The 24159-nt window shown below is 41.2% G+C and overlaps 1 protein-coding gene and 1 non-coding gene across 2 annotated transcripts in view; one reads left to right on the top strand and one right to left on the bottom strand.

The window, feature by feature from the left end:
• The window catches only part of DCC (DCC netrin 1 receptor), an 827169-nt gene that overhangs the window by 163637 nt on the left and 639373 nt on the right, over nt 1-24159 (bottom strand). The window contains exon 16 of the mRNA XM_052660382.1: nt 2806-2901. Within this exon, the coding sequence (XP_052516342.1) occupies nt 2806-2901 (96 nt within the window). The remainder of the gene's footprint in view (nt 1-2805; nt 2902-24159) is intronic.
• On the top strand, nt 9699-9770 carry TRNAC-ACA (transfer RNA cysteine (anticodon ACA)). Its single transcript has one exon. It is a non-coding gene; the product is annotated as a tRNA-Cys (tRNA).

Here is a 24159-nt window from a genome sequence, read left to right as displayed (position 1 = left end):
AAAAAGAGAAACCAATTCAATTCCTAATAGTTGTTTTGGTGAGAACATATAAGTGTTTTAGTCAATATACTAAAGCTCAAAACAAGCTTTTAAAAATAATACAGTTTTATATCTGGATTGTACTTCATTTAGACATTTATGAAACAATTGAAAATAAACAAATTCAAACAACGCATCTCATTATTCGCCTGTTCTCATCCAGTCTCCAGGCTCAAAATGTCTTATTCTTGCAACAATATGAAATAAAATTAAAAAAAAGGAAGCAGCAAAACAAGCACACTGTTAACCTGCCCTTTTGACCTAGTGAGACTTTGCTTGGCTGTAATGCTGATATGTTCAGAATGAGATGCGGTCCAGAGTGGACCAGCATCTATGGACACATCCATGTGGAAAGCACCATAGCCTGATAGTCCAGCCTGATGCATTTACTGCTTCTGAGTTTTATTATTATTACTTTATGTTCATCTCTTCCAGGGCTACTCATGGGAGTCCTGTGCAGAGGCTCAGAGACCAAAAGTGTCTTCTAAGGATCCCCGAGATGCCTTTACTGTGTATAGTTGCCTGCAGAACCTAAACCTTCAATTCTGTTTACTTGTTCTTTGTTCTCTGTGGTGTGTGAAAACACAAGAAAATGTCTGCCGCATCTGGGCAGGGATAAGTCTGCCACATCTGGGCAGGGATAAGTCTGCCACATCTGGGCAGGGATGTGGAAAGAGCTGGCTTTATTCATCCTCTCCAACCTCTTACTGACTTTTCCCCAATCAGAAAATCCCTCATACGCTTTTCAATTCTCAGTATTATTTCATTTCTCAGATCCATTAGGATTAGTCATAGCAGGAAAAAAAAATGGTCTTATGGATCACTGGTATTCTAGAAACCACTCTGGGGATGCCATATGCTAAGAATTAAAGAATGACAACAAATGTTAAGGGGAAAGAAGTAAATAACACCTCAAACAGTTCTCTGAGCAATTCATCTTCAAGTTATCCAAACTCTATCTCTATTATAACTAGTTTCTGCTCAAAACTGGATTTGGGGGGTCATCTTTGTGTTCCTTCCTTGTGGTCTTTAATTTTGGTAAAAAAAACTATGAGTTCTTAAAGACTGATCATGGTACAATTTTGTTTGGCCTGATCATGAGCTCAAATTCATAGTGAGGACTTTTTTAAACCATCTTTTACCCTAGGTAGGAAAGAGCTGACTTAATGAACAAACATTATGGGAAGCACTGGCTCATCCAAAGTGGCTGCTGTCACTCAAAGGAATTTTGGCAGAATAAGAGAATAAGAGGGAGTAAAAATCCCAGACACCTTTCACCATGTTATCTCATGGTTTCCATCCTGGCCTCTATTTGCCTCATATCTCTATATTTAGACACAACACTTTTGACAGTAAATGTTCTCTGGGTAATATTTCTTATTTACCCTTTTTTTGAGAGTCAGGGTCCCTCTGATAATGCAATGCAAGATATATACTGTTTCCATGGATAAATTAATATACTGACATGCACCCAAGCTTTTGCATACCACTTCAGACCAGCACAGATGTTAAATCCAGCAGCCAAAGATTCAAGGAGACTCTGGAATAATATCCAAGGTTTAAAAGGAAACTCGGTGGAAATCAATTAAGGGATGGTATGCTGTGAAAACCATCACACAACAACTGCAAATCTGGTTTACAACTGTACATTCTCAAGACAGTTTCTGAATGAAACTTCCGGATTTGAAAAACAAACTGTACAAAGTTCACGTAAATTTAGGCGGTAGCAAAAGTCACAGAACCCCATCATTTCCTGGAGGTTCATTTATTCCTAGCTGCCAGGACGCATACTCAGGCACCCCAGTAATTTTCCATGGTGCTCCTACTAAATCCTGCTCCTTTGCACCAGATCCTTCGTTGTCATGAAGGTGAAAACAGCTGATAAGTTGAATGAAATTTGAAGATTGTGGGTTTTGAAAGAATCAAAGTATACATTAAAAAGATGGAGTAGGATCCTGGGTTTTGCTTTCACATTTCAGACCTAAGGCAATTAGGAGTGGTCATCTGACTCTGAGTCATGTGACTGGGTCATGAGCAAGCCTCACAGAGGTACTTATGGTACTTATTCTGTTTCTGAGTAGGTCCAGCCTTATTCACAAATAGTCTCCATAAATGACCAGGATCTCACTTTCTAACCCACCCCTTTCTCTTTCTCATTTCATTGAGCCCTGTTTCTCTCCTGTGCCTCCTCTAAGGTCCAACTCACATAACAATTTCCAGAAGTGATAAGCCTTTGAAGCAAGCGATTCTTTCAGTGCCTACAGGCCTTGGGCACTGTTGGGGTGACCTGTTGGCCCAGCTCAGAAAGAAGCTCCTGTGTGATTCAGCCTAGTCCAAACCAGCCCCATAAGGGCAGTTCATGCTTGTCGATATCAGCTTGAAGGACCCTCTGCAGTGAAGCAAGTGTCCATTCAGGCACCTGGTAGCCTTCTGCAGAGACCCTCCTGCCTACATTGAACTGATTTGGAAAGAAGTTACCCAGAGGAAGGAACAATGGTGTCAAGACACCAAAATATGAAGCTACTGGAAAAAAAATAAAGAGAATAAGGGAACTACATTCTCTAAGTCCAAGGACTAATTTACAGACTGAATTCCTCTCACAATTTTGATAACCCCCAAAATAAAAAATTGTGCATGTATATATACACATAAGACTCGGACATGACTTCATACGTTTTTTCTTCATTATTTGTTTTGCTTCATTTTGGTTTGTTGTTTTCACAACTCAAATGCCTTGTGAAAAAAAGATTAACTATTTCAGCTTACCTGTGATAGATCGGGTGGTAGCACTTTCATAAAGAGGAACTCCTTCTCCTGCATTGTTAAAAGCTTTTAGGGAGATGACATAATGGGAACTTGACTCTGAAGGAAAACAGAGAAAAAAAATGTACGTGTGGGTTTATTTAGTGTGCTGAAATACTCAGGATAAATATTTTCCTGAAATCAAATTGAATATAGTCAGTTAAGCAAACAATTGAAAAATGAGTGAGCTTGATTCTGGGAAGAAGGCAGCAGTGGTGGAAATACAGTTTTTTGATCTTCCTGAATCTCCAGGTAAAAAGAGACAGAAAGACTATATGGAGAACCAAAGGCATTCAGACTTTTATGACAAATGAGGTGATGGGGTCTGTATGTTCACATCCTAAAATACCAGTGGATGTGGACAAACCACCAAGGCCCTTAGAACCCAAGAGTTATTAGTATCTGTGGGAGAGAAATTAGAGGGAAACCTCAATTCTGAAAACAGGGTAATTCTAAAATAACTACCAGGTAATGCTATTAATAGAAAGTGCAATAGACCAGTTTGAGAATAGTAAATATAAACACTTGAAACTAACTTATAAACTCTCCTTTCTGGGACAGGGCTCACCTTGGGGACAAACTACTGAAAATATATTTAAAATTTATGAGTAGGTCAGAAACAACAGACATGAAAGGAAGAGAAAGTGCAGATCAAAGTAGGAGAGAGGAATAGTCTTGAAAACTTGGAAAACAAACTGCCATAGTTTTTAGTGTGTACCAGGGTTTGGCCAACTTTTCTGTAGGAGACCAAGATAGTCTATACAGCTTTGCAGTCCACCTAGTCTCTGTCACATACTCATCTCTGTTTGCTTACAACTCTTCAAAAGTACAAAAAGCATTGTTAGTTCAGTGATGCCCCAACAAAAATAGGACCTGGACCAGATTTTACCCACAGGCTACAGTTCCCTAAGCCCTGAGCCCTGGTGTAAGAAAAACAAGAGGGACAGGGAGCTCTGTCCTCTTAGAAAAGCTATTCGAATTTCTCAGCATGCAGGGAAACAAATCTAAAAGCAAGCACAAGAATATCTGCTGAGGTTAAATTTCTTACAAAATTAAACGAGGACACTATCATACCTACAGACAAGTCCACAAAAAGAGGATCAGAAGTACACAAGAAAAACACATCAAACCCACAATTTGCTGCCCCAAAGTGAGCTAAGTAATGTTAAGAAAATAAAATGCCAGAGATGCAAGAGTAACATAAATCAGAATGATTACAATTCATAAACGAGGTGGCAAATTTCAGAAAGAATTATATTTAAGTCAAGAAGTAATTCTAGAAAGAAAAGTATAACAAGGTGAATAAACAAAGCAATAAGGAGAAAACAAAAACAAGAGTAAATTAAGAAAGAATAAAGAAGAACGCAGAAACAAGTGGCACAGATTACGGCGCACACACACACATTCGAGAAGGAAGAACTGAACACTGCAGGAACAGCTTGGGGAAAAAGTCAAAGAAAGGGAACAGAACAAATGCACAGAAAACATTGCAATGCAAGGAATTTTAGCTGACTTAAAAAAATCTTTTAGGCATGTGGACAAAAAGAATACAGGATTTATAAGGGGGGAAAATTAGATTATTATCAGATTTTTTTGACAGCATCATTTTGTGCCAGAAGAAACTGAAGTGATTTGAGACACTCAAGGTAAGAAAATGTGATCCAAGGACTTCACAGTCAACAAGAGTTAACTTCAAACATAAAGGGCTGTTATAACAGTTTGATAACACCCAAACTGTTACCAACTTGCAAGGAATCAGGAAATATTGTTCCCCTGATCCTGAGAACCACTGGAAAATGAGCCTTAGATATTTAAAGTGACCTGAGAGATACTGATCTAATAGCTAACTGAAGAACAATAAATTTAATGAACTAAGACTAATTGAGGGTTAAAAGGAGAAATTTTACTTTGCAACACTACATGTTCTGATACTGTCCCCATATTATAATCGTAAGACAAAATGAAGGGAGAATGAGGATAATATATATAGGAACATTTTAGTAATTATTATTGATGGTGAAACTATTATTAATGTTACTCTGATACCAATGCAATATGAGATAGAACAAAAGAGAAATCAGGAGAAAGTCTAATTCTGTTGTACCCTACCTCCTTCAGATTGGGATCCCGGGTGTGAACAAGGACACCCTATGTAAAGGATATACACATGTAAAAGAGAAGAGATGAAGTATTATGTTCCTAACATCTAATTGAAAAAATCAGTTTAAATGCAAAGGGTATTTTATCTCTAATTCTGTCCACTGAAAACATCTAGAAACACTTACTTAGTTACACAGGTATCTTTTCACCCAAACTGAGATTCTGAAAAAAATATATTTTGCACTGTGAGGAACAAAGGCTTCTTGGAGAACTGGTTGTTTCCTAGTCTAAGGCAGAAAACACAGCAATTGAGCCTGAAGCATCTTGACATCCCAAGAAAGGAAACCATCAAACAATAACAGGATTGTGTCAAACGGATTCGGAAGTCAAGTTGGAAGAGCTTCCGCAGAACCAAAGAGGAGGACGAAGAGCTTCAATAAATATAAAAGTTGCAATGAAATTAAACTATGAATGTATGAGTTCATAGATACTTTAATGAATAATAAAGGGACGTCCCTGGTGGCTCAGACGGTAAAAGCATCTGCCTACAATGCGGGAGATCTGGGTTCAATCCCTGGATTCGGAAGATCCCCTGGAGAAGGAAATGGCAACCCACTCCGGTACTCTTGCCTGGAAAATCCCATGGGTGGAGGAGCCTAGTAGGCTATAGTACATGTGGTCGCAAAGAGTCAGACACAACTGAGCAACTTCACTCACTTTAATGAATCATAAGAGTTGGTCATTTCTGAATTGGACAGGGGAGCAAACTACTATCATCAAATCTGGGTAATGCGCCAAATGTTTAGCAGGTCCTTCTTAAACAAACTCTACCAGTGTGCAGCCAAACAGGATATGGAGGGTGTATACTATTATAACAGTATTCCAACTAATAAGAAACATGCAAATATCGCTATTTCTCAGCCTCAATGAACAAACTACACATTAAGAATTCATGATTGATAAGATAAAACAGAGAATCTAGACATTATATACCTAATGAAATAGGGCATCCCAGGTGGTGCTCGTAGTAAAGAACCCACTTGCCAATGCAGGAGACAATGCAAGAGACTGTGGTTGGATCCCTGGATCGGGAAGATTCCCTGGAGGAAGGGATGGCAATCTACTCCAGGATGTCTGCCTGGAGAATCCCACAGACAGAGGAGCCTGCTGGGCTACCGTCCACAAGGCTGCAAAGAATTGGACATGACTGAGGCGACTTAGCATGCGCACCACAGTGAAATAAATTGTGCAGTGCCTAGTCTGGCTGAAGGGATCAAACCTACTTGGTCTGATCAAGCTTCTGGATCCGATTGCCAATCTGCAGAAAATACAGCCAAGAAACAGGGTGAACTCTAACTTAAAATAATTCATGAAATGATACATTGGTTGCATGTGGTTTTCTGTGTCTGTGTTTGATTTTACAACAGCTTTTAAAATGAATGAATTTATCTCTGACAGTGTTCTTTGAAAACTGATTAGATGGATTTTTCTTTATGAAATTTTTATGTGACCTAAATATTCACCTTAAAGACTTGGCATTCCAAACAATGACACAAGAACCACAATACAACAAGAAGAATAAAATAAAATTACATTTAATGCAGCCAAAGGGCTTCCAGTCAGTGACTGCTTCACCTACAAGAGGAGATATTCATTTTTTTTTAGACTTATGTTGTCAATCTGGTTTACCAAAAAAAAGTGATCAGTCAACAAGTGTTAAATGCTATTGGAGATAAAAGAATATTTGGAAAGGATGGACCTCTCTTACAGGTTACAATCATAATTCTGGGCAGAGAACACAATGAAAAAGTACATAAAATTAAGCAGAAAAGTGTGTCATACAATGTATGAATGCTACATGAGTTTAGAGGTCTAAAAACTTAGTGAGGGATTAGCTCATTAAGGAATTATCAGACTTAGAACTAGTACTGAAGGGCATGGGTAGGATTTAGAGATAGGATAGTCATGGGTCACAGCCTTAAAAAACTCAGCAGTGGCCAAAGGACTGGAAAAGGTCAGTGTTCATTCCAATCCCAAAGGGCAGTGCCAAAGAATGTACAAATTATCATACAATTTTGCTCATTTCGCATGCTGATAAGATTAAGCTCAAAATCCTTCAAGCTAGGTTTCAACAATATGTGAACCGAGAACTTCCAGATGTACAGGCTGAGTTTAGAAAAGGCAGAGGAACAAGAGATCAAATTGGCAACTTCTGCTGGATCATAGAAAAAAGCAAGGAAATTCCCCAAAAACGTGTGTTTCTGCTTCATTGATTACGAGAGAGCCTTTGTGTGGATCACAACAAACTGTGAAAAACTCTTCAAGTGATGGGAATACCAGACCATCTTAGAAACCTGTATGCAGGTCAAGAAGCAACAGTTAGAACCTTACATGGAACAACAGGCTGGTTCAAAATGGGGAAAGGAGTATGACAAAGCTATATTGTAACCCTGTTTATTTAACTTATATACAGAGTACATCATGTGAAATGTTGGGCTGGATGAATCACAAGTTGGAATTAAGATTTCCTGGAGAAATATCAACAGCCTCAGACATGCAGTTTATACCACCCTAATGGCGGAAAGTGAAGAGGAATTAAAGAGCCTCTTAGACAATGAAAGAGGAGAATGAAAAAGAGCCTCTTAGACAGTGAAAGAGGAGAATGAAAAAGCTGGGTTAAAACTTAGCATTCAAAAAACTATTATCATGCCTCTGGTCCCATCATTTCATGGCAAATAGATAGGAAAAAAGTGGAAGCAGACAGATTTTCTTTTCTTGGGCTCCAAAATCACTACGGATGGTGACTGCAGCCACGAAATTAAAAGATGCTTTCTCCCTGGAAGAAAAGCCATGAATTAAAAGACGCTTTCTCCCTGATAAACCTAGACAGCATATTAAAAAGCAAAGATATCACTTTGCCAATAAACATCTGTACAGCCAAAGCTTTGGTTTTTCCAGTAGTCATGTATGGATGTGCGAGTTGGACCATAAAGAAAACTGAAGGCTGAAGAATTGATGCCTTCAAATTGTGGTGCTGGAGAAGACTCCTGAGAGTTCCCTGGACTGCAAGCAGATCAATCCAGTCAATCTGAAAGGAAATCAACCCTGAATACTCAGTGGAAGAACTGATGCTGTAGCTCCAATACTTTGGCCACCTGATGCAACAAGCCGACTCTTTGGAAAAGACCCTGATGCTGGGAAAGATGGAAGACAAAAGGAGAAGAGGGTGGCAGAGGATGAAATGGTTAGATAGTACCACCAACTCAATGGACATGGATCTGACCAAATTCCGAGAGATAGTGAAGGATAGGGAAGCGTGGCATGCTACCAGCCCATGGAGTGGCAAAGAGTCGGACATGACTTGGTGACTTAACAACAACAAAAGAATAAAATATCTCAGAGAAAAGATGGGTCAGACTGAAGATACAGTGAGGAAGATCATCAACACACTTTTCTATTAGGAAAAATATACCTTATAGTTACTGGAGTGAAGTCATAGTCTGATTTCAAACATATATAAACTACAATGTAAACATTTATATTAGATTCAAACCACATCTAATTACTTCTTTTGGGTGAAATTGCATTTAATTTACCAATATACATAGACTATATATTTGTGTTTGTCTATATATTTCTTTCTGGGCTTCCCTGGTGGCTCAGAGGTAAAGAATCTGCCTGCAATGCAGGAGAAGCGGGTTCGCTGCTTGGGCTGGGCGATCCCCTGGAGGAGGAAATGACAACGCACTCCAGTACTCCTGCCTGAAAAATTTCATGGACAGAGGCGCCTGACCAGGGGCAGTTCATGGAGTTGCAAAGAGTCAGGCACAACTGAGCAACTAAGCAATAATGCGTATTTCTTTATCAAGACAGTGAGAGAGAGATCAGGAATGCCACACCTACATGATTAGAAGTTAGAGTTTTATTTTTGATTTGTGTCTTTGTTTTCAAACCTGAGAGAGGGAGGGAGTGAGAGTATGGTAGAAATATTTGGCTATAGTGTCAAAGACAATATGGCCTAGAGGATCCCAGACAGGAATCCATTTAAGTATTAATAATTCATCAAAGGAGAGGGGCCAGCACTCAGTTTCAGAGTGTTGTTAGCCTATGGAGAGCAGGCTCAGAGTTGTCAAAATTTCTAGAAACCCAGAGTTTTATGGGAAATCCACAAATTTTCAAATGTTGGCAAATGATTTAAATAAACAAAATAAACTTGTGCTGGCAAAACAAAATCATATATCTCTGAAGTGAATCCAGGTCTGTGGCCCCTTGTCTATGACCTTAGATTCCTACATATACAACTACATTCAAATCTGTATGCATTCAGGGAAGAATAGGTAATAAGGTGTGGTTCTGTCCCTTCTGATGTCTGTGTCAGAAGCTTTCTCTATCTCTTTTATAATTTAATAAAACTTTATTACACAAAAGCTCTGAGCAATCAAGCCTCGTCACTGGCCCCAGATTGACTTCTCCTCCAGAGGTCAAGAATCCTGGCGTCTTTTGTGGTTCAGCAGCAACCTTTCACCTTGGGGGCTCGTCCAGGATTCTTTAGGACAAGGTAAGGATGCTTGGAGCTCTAGTTCTTTGTTCTCCTAGTGAACATGTTTTTTTGCTGTACGTTACTAACTCTACAGTGTGCTTGTGTGAATGAATGACACACCCTGCACGAAGCAGGTGAGAAGCCCTGCTCTGCGGTGACCTCATACAGCTTATGGCAGAAAGCCTGTTGAGAGTTCATACCAACCTGCCAGTGGACTTCCCTGGTGGCTCAGATGGTAAAGCATCTGCCTACAATGCAGGAGACCCGGGTTCAATCCCTGGGTTGGGAAGATCTCCTGGAGTGGCAACCCACTCCAGTACTCTTGCCTGGAAAATGCCATGGACAGAGGAGCCTGGTAGGCTACAGTCCATGGGGTCGCAAAGAGTCAGACACGACCGAGCAACCTCACTTTCACTTTCCTTAGTCAAGATGTCAACAGCAATCAAGGTCTACACCAACCAAGTAGAAACGATAAGATGTGATAAGGAGGATAAGCATGAAATAAAAAAGCGAGTGTCTGTTATGCAAGGCTATTGGATACACTGGTTTTCCCTGCACTCCTCTAATTTAGACTGGAATTCAAAGTGAAGAATGTCTGATTTGAGCTCTGATTTTCCTGCTCAGGGTTAATGCTGAAGTGTCCAGGCGGTCAGCCTCATCCATGTTACACTGAATTCGTGCCTTCCCCTCTCTGTCCTTACCTCCCAGCTGCCCAATTTATACCTCTTCAGGGTACATATTCTGTAAAAGTCTCTGGAGCATTACTGCACAATTGGCTTTCAGTTTTGGAAATAGGCATTATTTCTCTCCTTTTTAAAAAAAAGAATAAAAGTACTATACGTGATTCATTCTCATTTTACTGGCTCAAATTTTGGTCTCAATTTGAATTACAAGAGCATGTGTACCTCATCTAGCTGCTGTCTGGCTCCTGAGCAGTGTTCAACATTGCTTTATCTCCCCCACAGTAAAGGTGAGCTCACTGTCATTTCAGTACTGACTCTTGCTAATATTGATAGCCATGAAGTCTATAGTAAGTCTGTGAGCAACGGCAGCTCCTTCCACACCATGTCCACCACCCATGGTAGAGGGTATGCTCACAAAGAGTATGGAGTTTTATCATTTACCAGCTGTTGGATTAATGAGCTACATTGAGTGCTACATTCCACAAATCCTAACCATGATGTGTACACCTTGAGGGTGATCAAGCTTTAGTTCATTTCAGTTCAGTTGCTCAGCCATGTCTGACTCTTCGCAACCCCATGGACTGCAGCACCCCAGGCCTCCCTGTCCATCACCAACTCCTGGAGTTTACTCAAACTCATGTCCATTGAGTCGGTGATGCCATCTAACCATCTCATCCTCTGTCGTCCCCTTCTCCTCCCGCCTTCAATCTTCTCATCAAGTGGCCAAAGTATTGGAGTTTCAGCTTCAGCATCAGTCCTTTCAATAAATATTTGGAACTGATTTCCTTTAGGAATGGACTAGTTGGATCTCCTTGCAGTCCAAAGGACTCTCAAGAGTCTTCTCCAACACCTCAGTTCAAAAGCATCAATTCTTCAGTGCTCAGCTTTCTTTTTAGTCCAACTCTCACATCCATACATGACTACTGGAAAAGCCATAGCTTTGACTAGACAGACCTTTGTTGGCAAAGTAATGTCTTTAAGTGACCAAGCTTAAATTTAAATAAAAAGTGGCAATGGCTTATTCTCAGGAAAGGTAAACAGATGTTCAGCAGAGTTGCTACTGATAAAGGAATATTGCTAGAGCTAAGGGTCTTTAAAGACGTTTAAATCTAGTATGTTGCTGTTTTTAGTTGGTAATCTGAACATCAGGTAAGTTTACTGGCATTTCTAAAGTTAACACAGAGCTACCCAGCACATAAAAGACCCAAGACAGCTTCATCTCCCCCTTTTCAAGAAGCCTCTCATTATGCCCTTCACATTCTCCGTGCTAACATCTTTTGGGCCTTCTCTGGCCTCTGTACAGTGCTTTTGTCAAACTGCCTCTGGATTTCCTGAGGAAGCAGTGGGATCTTTTCAGGTTCAGTTATTAGTTGCTTGCCTAGTAGCTCAGACAGTTAAGCATCCACCCACAAGGCAGGAGACCTGGGTACAATCCCTGGGTTGAGAAGATCCCCTGGAGAAAGAAATGGCAACCCACCCCAGTATTCCTGCCTGGAAAATCCCATGGACAGAGGAGCCTTGCAGGCCTAGAGTCCACAGGGTAGCAAACAGTCAGACACAACTGAGAAACCAACACTTTCACTTTCAGTTATTAGTGGCTTTGAACTCCTTTTATATTGTGATGGAGGCATTTCATTTAATTGTGTGCTGAAGGGGAAAGATGCTGTGAGATGTGAAACAAGGGAGAAGGAGGGTTTGTGTTTCCGCCCTTACAAAAGAATGTCATTTGTGAGTGTACCACTAGAGGGCACTGTGGAGCTATTTTTCTGCACATGCTCAGAGCTCAACTTTAAAAACAAGTAATCACAAAAGAATTGCCTAGAATTGCTCCCTCTTTAGACATATCAAATGAATTAAACACATTTAATATTATCATAATGAATTCCAAATGAATTAATCATTAATTATGGTCAGACCCCATTGTTCGGGAATACATTTAACGACAATTATGAGAGTAAATTTATTTTTTGGATTTGCTAAAATGTTACAGATATTTAGGCTTGAAAACATGTCTATTGCCTCTGAAAAATGATGTACAGCAGTATTCTCTCATTTTAATTTACTGTGACTGAATCATACTGAGAGAACTTGAATTTTGGTGGATGTCCATGGGGATTATTTTTAATTATGGATATTCTGGGTGTTCATTGCAAGGACTGATGCTGAGGCTGAAACTCCAGTACTTTGGCCACCTCATGCGAAAAGTTGACTCATTGGAAAAGACCCTGATGCTGGGAGGGATTGGGGGCAGGAGGAGAAGGGGACGACAGAGGATGAGATGGCTGGAAGGCATCACTGACTCGATGCACATGAGTTTGGGTGAACTCCGGGAGTTGGTGATGGACAGGGAGGCCTGGCGTGCTGCGATTCATGGAGTTGCAAAGAGTCGGACATGACTGAGCGACTGAACTGAACTGAACTGATTCTGAGTGATTCCACAGATTTCAAATTATTGATCAGACTTATATCATCGTTTGACCAACATTTCTTATAGAATACATCACATTGGGATAAAGAAAGATAAAAATGTATTTAATAACTCTGAGCATCCAAAACAGATGGCTTCTGGCCAGTATCTTACTTGTGGCCAGCAAAGAAGGAAATAAACATACATTTATTGATTACAAGGGTTGGACAAGGAATGGGCAAGAGGAAGATTTTTTTGGGTCTTCTTCCCCGGAGACTAGGTAGGTGAGAGAGCCGTTGTTCTGAGAGTTTTTGTTGAGGCTTGCCTGAAGGTAGTGAAATGCATGCTTCTCACGGGGCTGAGAGAATCAAATGACTTGCAGACAGCTCCTTGGGGGCTGGACCAAGATGCTGTGCTTAGTAACAGAAGCCAGTAAGAAGAACATCATTATTTTTAATTAATATTTGGTGTGAATTAAATGCCACCGGCATGTGCTAGATTGACAGCCCACGGATCTTTATTCATTGCAGATTATGTACTTCGCTCAGTGGCCCCATCAATGCCAAGTGCTTGTCGGGGCCCAATCTCCATGTCCCTACATCTTTTGCCCTCTGTGAGCATTGCCAACAAGTCAATTAGAGAAAATTAGAGTGGTAACTGTCTGCCTAGCGCAGACGTTGGCTCACTGCAGAGAACCCGGGTGAGCCAAGGCACACAGTAGAGGCCACTGGATCCCTGTCGGAGGGTAGATGTGACCAGACACCTCTGACCCCACTGGACCGGAACTGTTTAATTAAGGGTAATGGGTGGGTAGCAAATACAGCCGATTGCACTGATCTCTTAAAAGAGTGAGCAACTCACATTCAAGAAAGATGCAATTCATATAGCACATTCAATATTCAATTCTACCCCATCATACACACCCATCTGCAAATTTAATTAACAGCTAATCTAACTGGCATCCTTTGAAGGTTTTCTTCCTTCCTCCCTTCCACCTTTACTCTTTCTTTCTCTTTTCCAGGAGCACTATCCAGAGAAGGGTCAGATTACAACATCTCTGGCTCATTAACCAGTCTTACTGGTACCAAACTGCACATTCTGAAACCTACCAGTTCATGAAAAATGAACCCAAAGAGACTGTGCGACAAAACCTCTCACTTACATATTTATTATTCTTCATCTATTCATTTGTTCCTTTGCTCATCAATTATCATTTAACGTCTTGTATGTGTAAGGACAAGGTTATACATTTTCTAGGGTATGTAAGGGTTGAAACAAGCAAGTCATTTTTCACCTATCTTTTAATGGAGAAGCTATGTTAGAAGTTTAAAAAAAATCGGAGCAGAAGTGTTCTGGAGTCAGCAAGGCTGTGTGGAGAAGATGGCAGTTTTGCTGACTCTTCCGATGAAGAAAGGTTGAGGAGAGAGAGTGAAAGAAGCAAATACAAGTAAACCAGGCAAGGTGGTGTAGAATCATGTGTGTTAAAATGAAAAACCGACAGTTCCGTCTCCTCCTCTTTTTTCTCCCTCTCCCCCACCCTCCTCCCAATAGTAGTATTAGTTGGATGTCTAAGTAGGCATTAGACATTCATTCACTACAGTGAGTCCCCCATACAAACCTCTAAGCTGCGAATTTCAAAGGTGCGGACGTGCATTCGCACGTTTGTGCGTCTAGCGTACACTGTCACGTGCGTGCACCCTCTACAAGTGGCTGTGATTTTGTGGACTTTACAAGTCCTCCGTAGACGACAGCAGTACAGTATCTTTACTTCAAGCCCAGCATGTCTGGAAACAAGCGTAAAAGCACCAGTGACATAGCTGGTACTGCTAACAAGCACCAAGCAATAATGATGGAAACAAAAGTGAAAGTAATTGAGGGAGCGGAGCAAGGTGAAGAGCTAGAGCTGGAACTGCAAGAGGACTTCAGGCTGTGCACCACGAGCTGCTTCCTAACGAAGGCCTGATGGAACTGCAGGCCCAGAGAAAGGACAGGGAGAGACGAGAGGGAGAAACAAGCAACCGGAGAGATTCACGATGGCAAGGGATTCAGGAAAGGGCAAGGGGATCTCCCTTACTCGAGGAGGCACTGTTAGAGTTTGAGGCACAGGACCTGAGTGTTGAACAGTGCTTGGTGCATGAAGGTTGCAACAGCTGTTCAGAATACAATCCAGGGCTGCCATGTCACCTATGATGAGAGAAAAAAGAAAAAAATAGAGCTACTACATCGCTGGATCAGTTTTTCAAGAGGGTAGATAGAACTGAATCCAGCAAGGAAGCTACGCCAGCATGTCAGGAGCGAGCAAGATTGCAGCTCGCCCTCCGTCTCCTATCGCTGAGGACCCTTCAGCTCTACCATTTCCCGCCCCCTCTCCCCTGTCTGTGACTCTTCTTGCCTGTTCACTCGATGCCAGCCCCTGCGTGCCAGCTGCTGGACTGTACCACTGTACACTTCAAGGTACTGCACTGTAAGATTTAAATGTGTTATTTTGTGTGTGTGTTTTATTTGTGTGAACAGTATTAGAAACCTATAGCCAGTGTGTTAGCTGGGTATCTAGGCTAGCTGTGTTGGACATATGCACAAACTGGACTTTAGGAACATGCTCTTGGAATGCGATTCCTTTGTGTGCAGGGGCCTTCCTTTACCTCCTATCCTTTATTTAATCCTTCCCTCAATCCAGTGTCTGGCATACAGGAGGTACTCGGCAAATACCCATTGAGTGGATAAACGATCGCCACTTTTTGTAGGTAAGCAGGAGAATTTTTAACTCCAAAGCTTAGCCCTTTATTCTTGTCTTTTACTGAATAAAGAGATGGTGACTGGAATCACATTTCGAACAAGTTTCACGTGGTGCTTTTAGAAATATTAATTCCCCAGAAGTAGGTAGTCCAGGGAAAGCTGCCTAGAGCAGGTCTACTTCAGAGGCTACAGTAATTGTCCAGGCAGAGATCACAGAGGCCTGGTCTCAGGCGGGAGAGCGGATGAAGAGTGAAAGGTGGCAGGTGGTGGACACAGTGTGGAGGGATGTTTGGAGGGACGAGGAGGAGGGGCAAAAACGAGAGGGGCTCCCAGGTTCTGAGGCTGAGAGTCAGAAGAAATTATTGCTGGGACGAGAAAATCGAGAAGGGAGAGAAAACTCCCCGCCTCTGCCATGTTTTGTGGCATGCCATGCCATGACAGGATGGGGAGGGGCACCACGGATGCAACACACGGGCTCCACTGGGCTCGGGTCGTGGTGTAAGGATCGCGTATAAGTAACCTGTAGCATGGAGGATTCTTGCTTTAAGCCTCCGGGAAGCAGAGCATTCCTTCAGATAGTCTTCCGAATAATCGTTTTCCTCTTTGTTTCCTACTGAAGTAACTGGCTTTCTTGGGGTTATTTAGGTTCAGACTGGAGATAGTGATGAGAAAGTTGCTCAGCCATGTCCGACTCTTTGTGACCCTGTGGACTATATACAGCCCATGGAATTCTCCAGGCCAGAATACTGGAGTGGGTAGCCTTTCCCTTCTCCAGGGAATCTTCCCGGCCTGGGGATCGAGCCTGGGTCTCCCGCACTGCAGGCGGATTCTTTACCAGCTGAGCCACAAGGGCAGCCCAGATGGGAGACGGGTAGCCCAGATGGGAGACCGTCTGCCTGGAACTGCTGGCTGTCTCTTGGTGAGCGCTACCGAAGGTGTGTGGTATTTTCCATCATGTTTAAGAAAAGCAGACTTTCATGAGTACTGTGCTTTGACTATAAAAAATAACTTTTCATCAGTTTTCTCAACAGTGTTACAGTGAAGTTAGGGCAGGGATGGTCAGTCTGTCTTAGTCACGTAGAGATTGAGATCCAGTTGCCATCCTCTCAGCCAGAGAAGACCCAGAAAGACCTGACTTCCACGTGCCCAGACATGCTTCTCCACAGCACCAAGATGGGAAGGGCTGGGGTTTGCTCTGGACTGTTCTGCAGAGCAGGCTTTCATCGCCAGTTAGAGCAAAAGTAAACATCCGTCACCTCTTTGGTGGGTGAGGTATCCTTTGGCAGCCAGCCCTCAGAGTCAGAGAAACAATTAAATGCTCAGATTACGAAGCGCCACAAACAGCTTACAAATGGGGCACTTAATGAAATGATTTCTCAGCAAAGCTTTACATCAGGAAATCACCAGAGACTGTACAACCAAACACAGAGGCTTCCCTCTTTTCATTCATATTTCTCAGGGCGATAATGCGTGAAATAAAAGACCAAGGTGAAAATATTGTATGACCATGTTAAGGACTCAATTACCATTCGCTTAGTTAATTCAAGGAAACATCATTACTTTGGCTTAAAAATAATTCAGACTGACCTCCTAGCATAAAAGAGAAACAGAAGAATAAAATAATAAAATAAAATGTACTTTGGTTAGGCACTGGAAGAGGAAGCATATCGTTCCCCTTTTATAAGTGTTTTCTATCTTTTCTTCACTTACACATCTTGTCTCCGTTTTCTATACTTCTGGGCTCTTCTCTTCCTAACTCTCCTATTTATTCTGGGCTTTTGAGAGAGGGGATGGAAACTAGAAAGTAGAAGAGAAATATAAATAGAACAAAGAGAAAGAATAATAAGCGCATGAATACAGAGGTGCTGAGGAAAGAGGCCAGATTCCAGTGTGAGGAGGAGAGTTTCTGCTTATGAGCACTCGCGGTACCGGCTGTCAACGTGGCCATGCTTTATCACACTAATCTCACCCTGCAGGTGGGTACCGTGATGGTCCCCACACCAAGGATGAGAGAATTCCGCCTTAGCAATGGTCACAGAGCTCGTGAATTAGCAGCAGTCAGATTCAAAGCCGGAGCTGCCCTACTTCTGAGCCTACCCACCTTCCGGTCACGGTGAGATAAAGACTGAATAAGACAACAGGTGCAAAAGGCCCTAAATTGTTTACACTCTTGTTTGAAGCAGAAAAGTAGAAAGAATGACACAAGACAGAAATCATTTCGGGACTTTACCTTCCCTCAAGTTAAGCAAAGCCCAAGTGGAATGTTTCAGCTCTTAGTGTCTGAGACATGTGTTTCTGTGTGTCTGTGTGTGCGAGCATGTCTAGCCTGCTCAATCTGTCAGCTTCTATATTCACTCAATTTCCTGCCTTCATCTGGGTAATGTGTCTTGCTATTTGATTGCTGACCTTTACTTAATCAAGATGCAAAACAGATGATACTCAAACATTTAAGTGACATACAGCTGGCACACACATATGTGTGTATTTGTTTATAATTACAGTGGTTATTTCTGTATATGTATTTTTGCTTCTGCTTTCTTCATGATCTTCAGATTAAGTTCTGTTTATAGCAAGCCACAAAGTATTGTAAAAGTGTTATATTGTGAATGGTGTAAATGTTCCATAACTACTCTATACAGTCTGGTAGCCACTAGCCACATGTGACTCTTGACCACTTAAAATGGCTCACTACATATACATACTATACTTTCATAGTCTGGGCTAAAGTTTAATAGATTATATGCACATATTGCATATAAGTAGCATGACTCAGTTCAGTTCAGTCGCTCAGTCATGTCCGACTCTTTGCGACCCCATGAATCACAGCACGCCAGGCCTCCCTGTCCATCACCAACTCTCAGAGTTCACTCAGACTCACGTCCATTGAGTCAGTGATGCCATCCAGCCATCTCATCCTCTGTCGTTCCCTTCTCCTCCTGCCCCCAATCCCTCCCAGCATCAGAGTCTTTTCCAATGAGTCAACTCTTCGCATGAGGTGGCCCAAGTACTGGAGTTGCAGCTTCAGCATCATTCCCTCCAAAGAAATCCCAGGGCTGATCTTCAGAATGGACTGGTTGGATCTCCTCGCAATCCAAGGGACTCTTAATTTTTTTTTCATTTTATTTAACTTTAATTAGTTCACGTTTAGAGAGATACTTGTGGCTAGTGGCTTCCATGGTGGGCAGTGCACCTATACGGAAGCTCTGTTTACCTTGCTGTCCCATGGTGTTGCCATAGTTACTAAGGTCTTGTGGACAATGCCAAGGGAAAATGCAGCAGGTTCAATGTGAGGGTCCTTGCTGCTATTTTTCTCTTTAAATGTGGAGTGACTCACTACATATACATACTATACTTTCATAGTCTGGGCTAAAGTTTAATAGATTATATGTACATATTGCATACACATATCATATATATGATATATTGCACACACATACCACATATACACATATATATGCATACATATATCATACATGGGGCTTCCCTTATAGCTCAGTGGGTAAATATATGGGAATATCATATATACACATACATGCACATACATATATGTCACATGTGCATCATATGCATTGCAAGCATATATACATGAACATGTGTATAAATACATATACATATATCACACCTGAAGGTAAAAACAAAGCATTTGCCATGTACCTGATTCATATATATATATATAGTGTGTGTGTGTGTAAAGATACACACACACACATATATCTTAATTGAGTCTATCTTCAAGGCAATAAGGTTGCAACTGATGACATTTTCGAGCATTCAACTTTCACAGTTCTATGCTTTGAGATCTGGGTTTGTTGCTCCTCTGAATGTGTACCTGACTCAAGAAAATATGTTCAGATGGAAATTAACTTCATTAATAAATAAAGAAAAGGGACATTATGGTCATGACAAGTCTAAGTGACTATAAACTTGAACTCATTTTTAGCCTCATGTTTTAATAAGCCATGAAGAAATGAAGTCACAATAGTTAGGTAAGAATAAAGACCTGGTAAAAATAATAACCATCAATGAAAAATGGCACAAGGAATATCCCATTTGGCCATTTGATCATAAACAAATATAGTTTCTGATTTTGTTCTTAAGAAAATTAACTAGTATTTTAATTACCCACTCAGATTGTCTTGGGATCAGGGGATTGAAGAAGAGACAAAAAAATTAGATGAAACCAAATGGACTTAAAATGAATGGAGCCAAGGTCAAGTGAGTGTAGGCATTGACAGCAACAGTTAGTAGACGTGTGGGGAAAATAAAACATGCCATCACTATCAGGGAGACAGGGAAATAAGAACTAAAGTACACCTGTTGATCCCAGCCAGATATACTGAATTCTAACATTACTGGTATAGATTTGGGTTTTAATAAACAATCTCGTATATGACTGCTTTACATTGATCTAGACTGTAATAGAATTGCACGTCTGGAAAATTCTCCTGAAAGACTGTAAACAAAGGGAAATGATAAACAGCAACCTATCCAGTTGTGGGCAGACACAGCAGCATCCTGCTTAGTGAGAGCTAGGAAGTGGGTAAGTAGTCACAGGAGAACATTCAGAGATGGAAACTGAGAGGGGTGTAAGCCTAAAGCCTGCGGCAGGATGGCGTTAGTGATTTCACAGGCACCCAGCCTTCAGGGAGAATCACTGGGCGTTTAGGGTCAAGGCTCAGAAGGATAGAGTTTTTCCTTCTGGATAGATGTCTCCCCCAAATGTAAACAGTTCAGTAAGAATTCAGAGAGAGTCGAAAGGCCACGGCACTAGGAGTATATAGACCTGAGTTGGAAATGAACTTGACTACATAACAGTCTTAAGCAATTTTCTCGACTTGTCTCAGTTCTATCCTTGTCTGTTTTAAAATCTGGAAATGCGAATGATATTATCTTCATTTAAAATATATGTTGAAATTGGTATAGCCACTATGGAGAACATGACGGATCCTTAAAAACTAAGAGTAGAGTTACTGTATGATCCAGCAATCCTCTCCTGGGCATACATTCAGCAACGGCTCCACTTCAAAAAGACAGGTGCACCCCAGTGCTCATGGGAGCTCTATTTATGATAGCCAAGACACAGGAGCAACCTACATTTTCCATCAACAGACAAACGGATAAAGAACATGCATTGTGTATAACCCCCCCCAACACAAACATGCAGTGGAATATTATTCAGCCATAAAAAAGAATGAAATAATGCCATCTGAAGCAATGTGAACGGACTTAGAGGTTATCATACTAAGGGATGTATATCAGACAGAAGAATATGATTAACGTATGATATCACTTAGACACAATCTAAAAGAATTGATAAAAGTGGACTTATTTACAAAATCAAAATAGACTCACAGATATGGGTTTAAAACTTATGGTATCAAAGGGGAAAGAAAGGGAGGAGTATTTAAATTAGGAATTTGGGATTAACATACACAGACTATCATTTAAATTAAAAGACACTTGCTTCTTGGAAGACCAAACCAGACATCATATTAAAAAGCAGAGACATTACTTTGCCAACAAAGTTCTGTCTAGTCAAGGTTATGGTTTTTCCAGTGGACATGTATGGATGTGAGAGTTGGACTGTGAAGAAGGCTAAGCGCCGAAGAATTGATGCTTTTGAACTGTGGTGTTGGAGAAGACTCTTGAGAGTCCCTTGGACTGCAAGAACAAGTCCATCCTCAAGGAAATCAGTCATGAATATTTATTGGAAGGACTGATGCTGAAGCTGAAACTCCAATACTTTGGCCACCTGATGAGAAGAACTGACTCATTGGAAAAGACCCTGATGCTGGGAAAGATTGAAGGTGGGAGGAGAAGGGGATGATAGGGGATGAGATGGTTGGATGGCATCACCGACTAAATGGACATGCATTTGAGTAAACTCTGGGAGTTGGCAATGGACAGGAAGGCCTGGTGTGCTGCAGTCCCTGGGGTGGCAAAGAGTCGGACACAACTGAGCGATTGAACTGAACTATTATTTATAAAATAAACAAGGACCTACTGTATAACATAGAGACCTCTATTCACTATCTTGCAATAATCTATAATACATATATATGTTGTTTAGTTGCTAAGTTTTGTCTGACTCTTTTGTGACCCCATGGACTGTAGCCCACCAGGCTCCCCTGTCCATGGGATTCTCCAGGCAAGAATACTGGAGTGGGTAGCCATTCCCTTCTCCAGGGGATCTTCCCAACCCAGAGATCAAATCCATGTCTCCTACATTGCAGGCAGATTCTTTACCCTTTATGAGTCACCAAGGAAGCCCTTAGAGAATGTTTAGAGCAACAGTATTAAGGATAGCCGAGACAGAAAGTAACTCAAATGTTCAGAAACAAACCCATAGATAATGACATTCACACAATGGAATACCATACAGGAGACAGGGATCAAGACTATCCCATTGGAAAAGAAATGCAAAAAAGCAAAATGGCTGTCTGGGGAGGCCTTACAAATAGCTGTGACAAGAAGAGAGGTGAAAAGCAAAGGAGAAAAGGAAAGATATAAGCATCAGAATGCAGAGTTCCGAAGAATAGCAAGAAGAGATAAGCAAGCCTTCCTCAGAGATCAATGCAAAGAAATAGAGGAAAACAACAGAATGGGAAAGACTAGAGATCTCTTCAAGAAAATTGCAGATACCAAGGGAACATTTCATGCAAGGATGGACTTGATAAAGGACAGAAATGGTATGGACCTAACAGAAGCAGAAGATATTAAGAAGAGGTGGCAAGAATACACAGAAGAACTGTACAAAAAAGATCTTCATGAACCAGATAATCATGATGATGTGATTACTCATCTAGAGTCAGACATCTTGGAAAGTGAAGTCAAGTGGGCCTTAGAAAGCATCACTACAAACAAAGCTAGTGGAGGTGATGGAATTCCAGTTGAGCTACTTCAAATCCTGAAGATGATGCTGTGAAAGTGCTGCACTCAATATGCCAGCAAATTTGGAAAACTCAGCAGTGGCCACAGGACTGGAAAAGGTCAGTTTTCATTCCAATCCCAAAAAATGCAATGCAAAAGAATGCTCAAACTACCACACAATTGCACTCATCTCACATGCTAGTAAAGTAATGCTCAAAATTCTCCAAGCTAGGCTTCAGCAATACGTGAACCGTGAACTCCCTGATGTTCAAGCTGGTTCTAGAAAAGGCAGAGGAACCAGAGATCAAATTGCCAACATCCGCTGGATCATGGAAAAAGCAAGAGAGTTCCAGAAAAACATCTATTTCTGCTTTATTGACTATGCCAAAGCCTTTGACTGTGTGGATCACAATAAACTGTGGAAAATTCTGAAGGAGATAGGCGTACCAGACTACCTAACCTGCCTCTTGAGAAATCTGTATGCAGGTCAGGAAGCAACAGTTAGAACTGGACATAGACCAACAGACTGGTTCCAAATAAGAAAAGGAGTACGTCAAGGCTGTATATTGTAACCCTGCTTATTTAACTTCTAGGCAGAGTACATCATGAGAAATGCTGGACTGGAAGAAACACGAGCTGGAATCAAGATTGCCAGGAGAAATATCAATCGCCTCAGATATGGAGATAATAAAACCTTTACGGCAGAAAGTGAAGAGGAGCTAAAAAGCCTCTTGATGAAAGTGAAAGAGGAGAGTGAAAAAGTTGGCTTAAAGCTCAACATTCAGAAAACAAAGATCATGGCATCTGGTCCCATCACTTCATGGGAAATAGATGGGGAAACAGTGGAAACAGTGTCAGACTTTATTTTGGGGGGGCTCCAAAATCACTGCAGATGGTGACTGCAGTCATGAAATTAAAAGACACTTACTCCTTGGAAGACAAGTTATGACCAACCTAGATAGTATATTCAAAATCAGAGACATTACTTTGCTGACTAAGGTCCAGCTAGTCAAGCCTATGGTTTTTCCAGTGGTCATGTATGGATGTGAGAGTTGGACTGTGAAGAGGGCTGAGCACCGAAGAATTGATGCTTCTGAACTGTGGTGTTGGAGAAGACTCTTGAGAGTCCCTTGGACTGCAAGGAGATCCAACCAGTCCATCCTGAAGGAGATCAACCCTGGGATTTCTTTGGAAGGAATGATGCTAAAGCTGAAGCTCCAGTACTTTGGCCACCTCATGCAAAGTGTTGACTCATTGGAAAAGACCCTGATGCTGGGAGGGATTGGGGGCAGGAGGAGAAGGGGACAACCGAGGATGAGATGGCTGGATGGCATCACGGACTTGATGGATGTGAGTCTGAGTGAACTCCGGGAGATGGTGATGGACAGGGAGGCCTGGCGTGCTGCGATTCATGGGGTCGCAAAGAGTCAGACACGACTGAGCGACTGAACTGAACTGAACTAATGAAAAAAAAAAGGGCTATTGATACTTAAAAATATATATTGATGAATTTGAGAATATTACACTAAGTAAATAAAAGATGCCAGACTCATAAAAGAATACAGATTATAAGCAAACATCCTTAGGAAGTTCTATGACAGCCCAATCTAATCTTTGTTACTCAAAATGAGGACAGTGTTTGCGGGTGAGGGATGGGAGGATGACTGAAGGGAGATGTGCAGAAACTTTGTGTGGTGATGGAAATGATATGTAACCTAATTAGGTCCTTGTTGATACCAGTGAATACATTTTTCAATATATATGTAATTGTATCTTTAATATCTGAGCATTTTACTATGTATCAATTTTGACTCAAGGTAAAAGAAAAAACTATACATGCTTTGGGGTCAGAAAAATATGCTGATATAATACTTTAAAATAACTAGAGACTGGGTCAACATTCAATAATGGCATTTGTTTTATTACTATGATCTGTTTTGAATGCCACCTTCAATGGTATCCCACCCCAGTACTCTTGCCTG

This window comes from Budorcas taxicolor, chromosome 22 (assembly GCF_023091745.1).
Source record: "Budorcas taxicolor isolate Tak-1 chromosome 22, Takin1.1, whole genome shotgun sequence".
NCBI classification, from domain to species: Eukaryota; Metazoa; Chordata; class Mammalia; order Artiodactyla; family Bovidae; genus Budorcas; species Budorcas taxicolor.
This window is presented reverse-complemented; position numbering and strand designations above follow the sequence as displayed.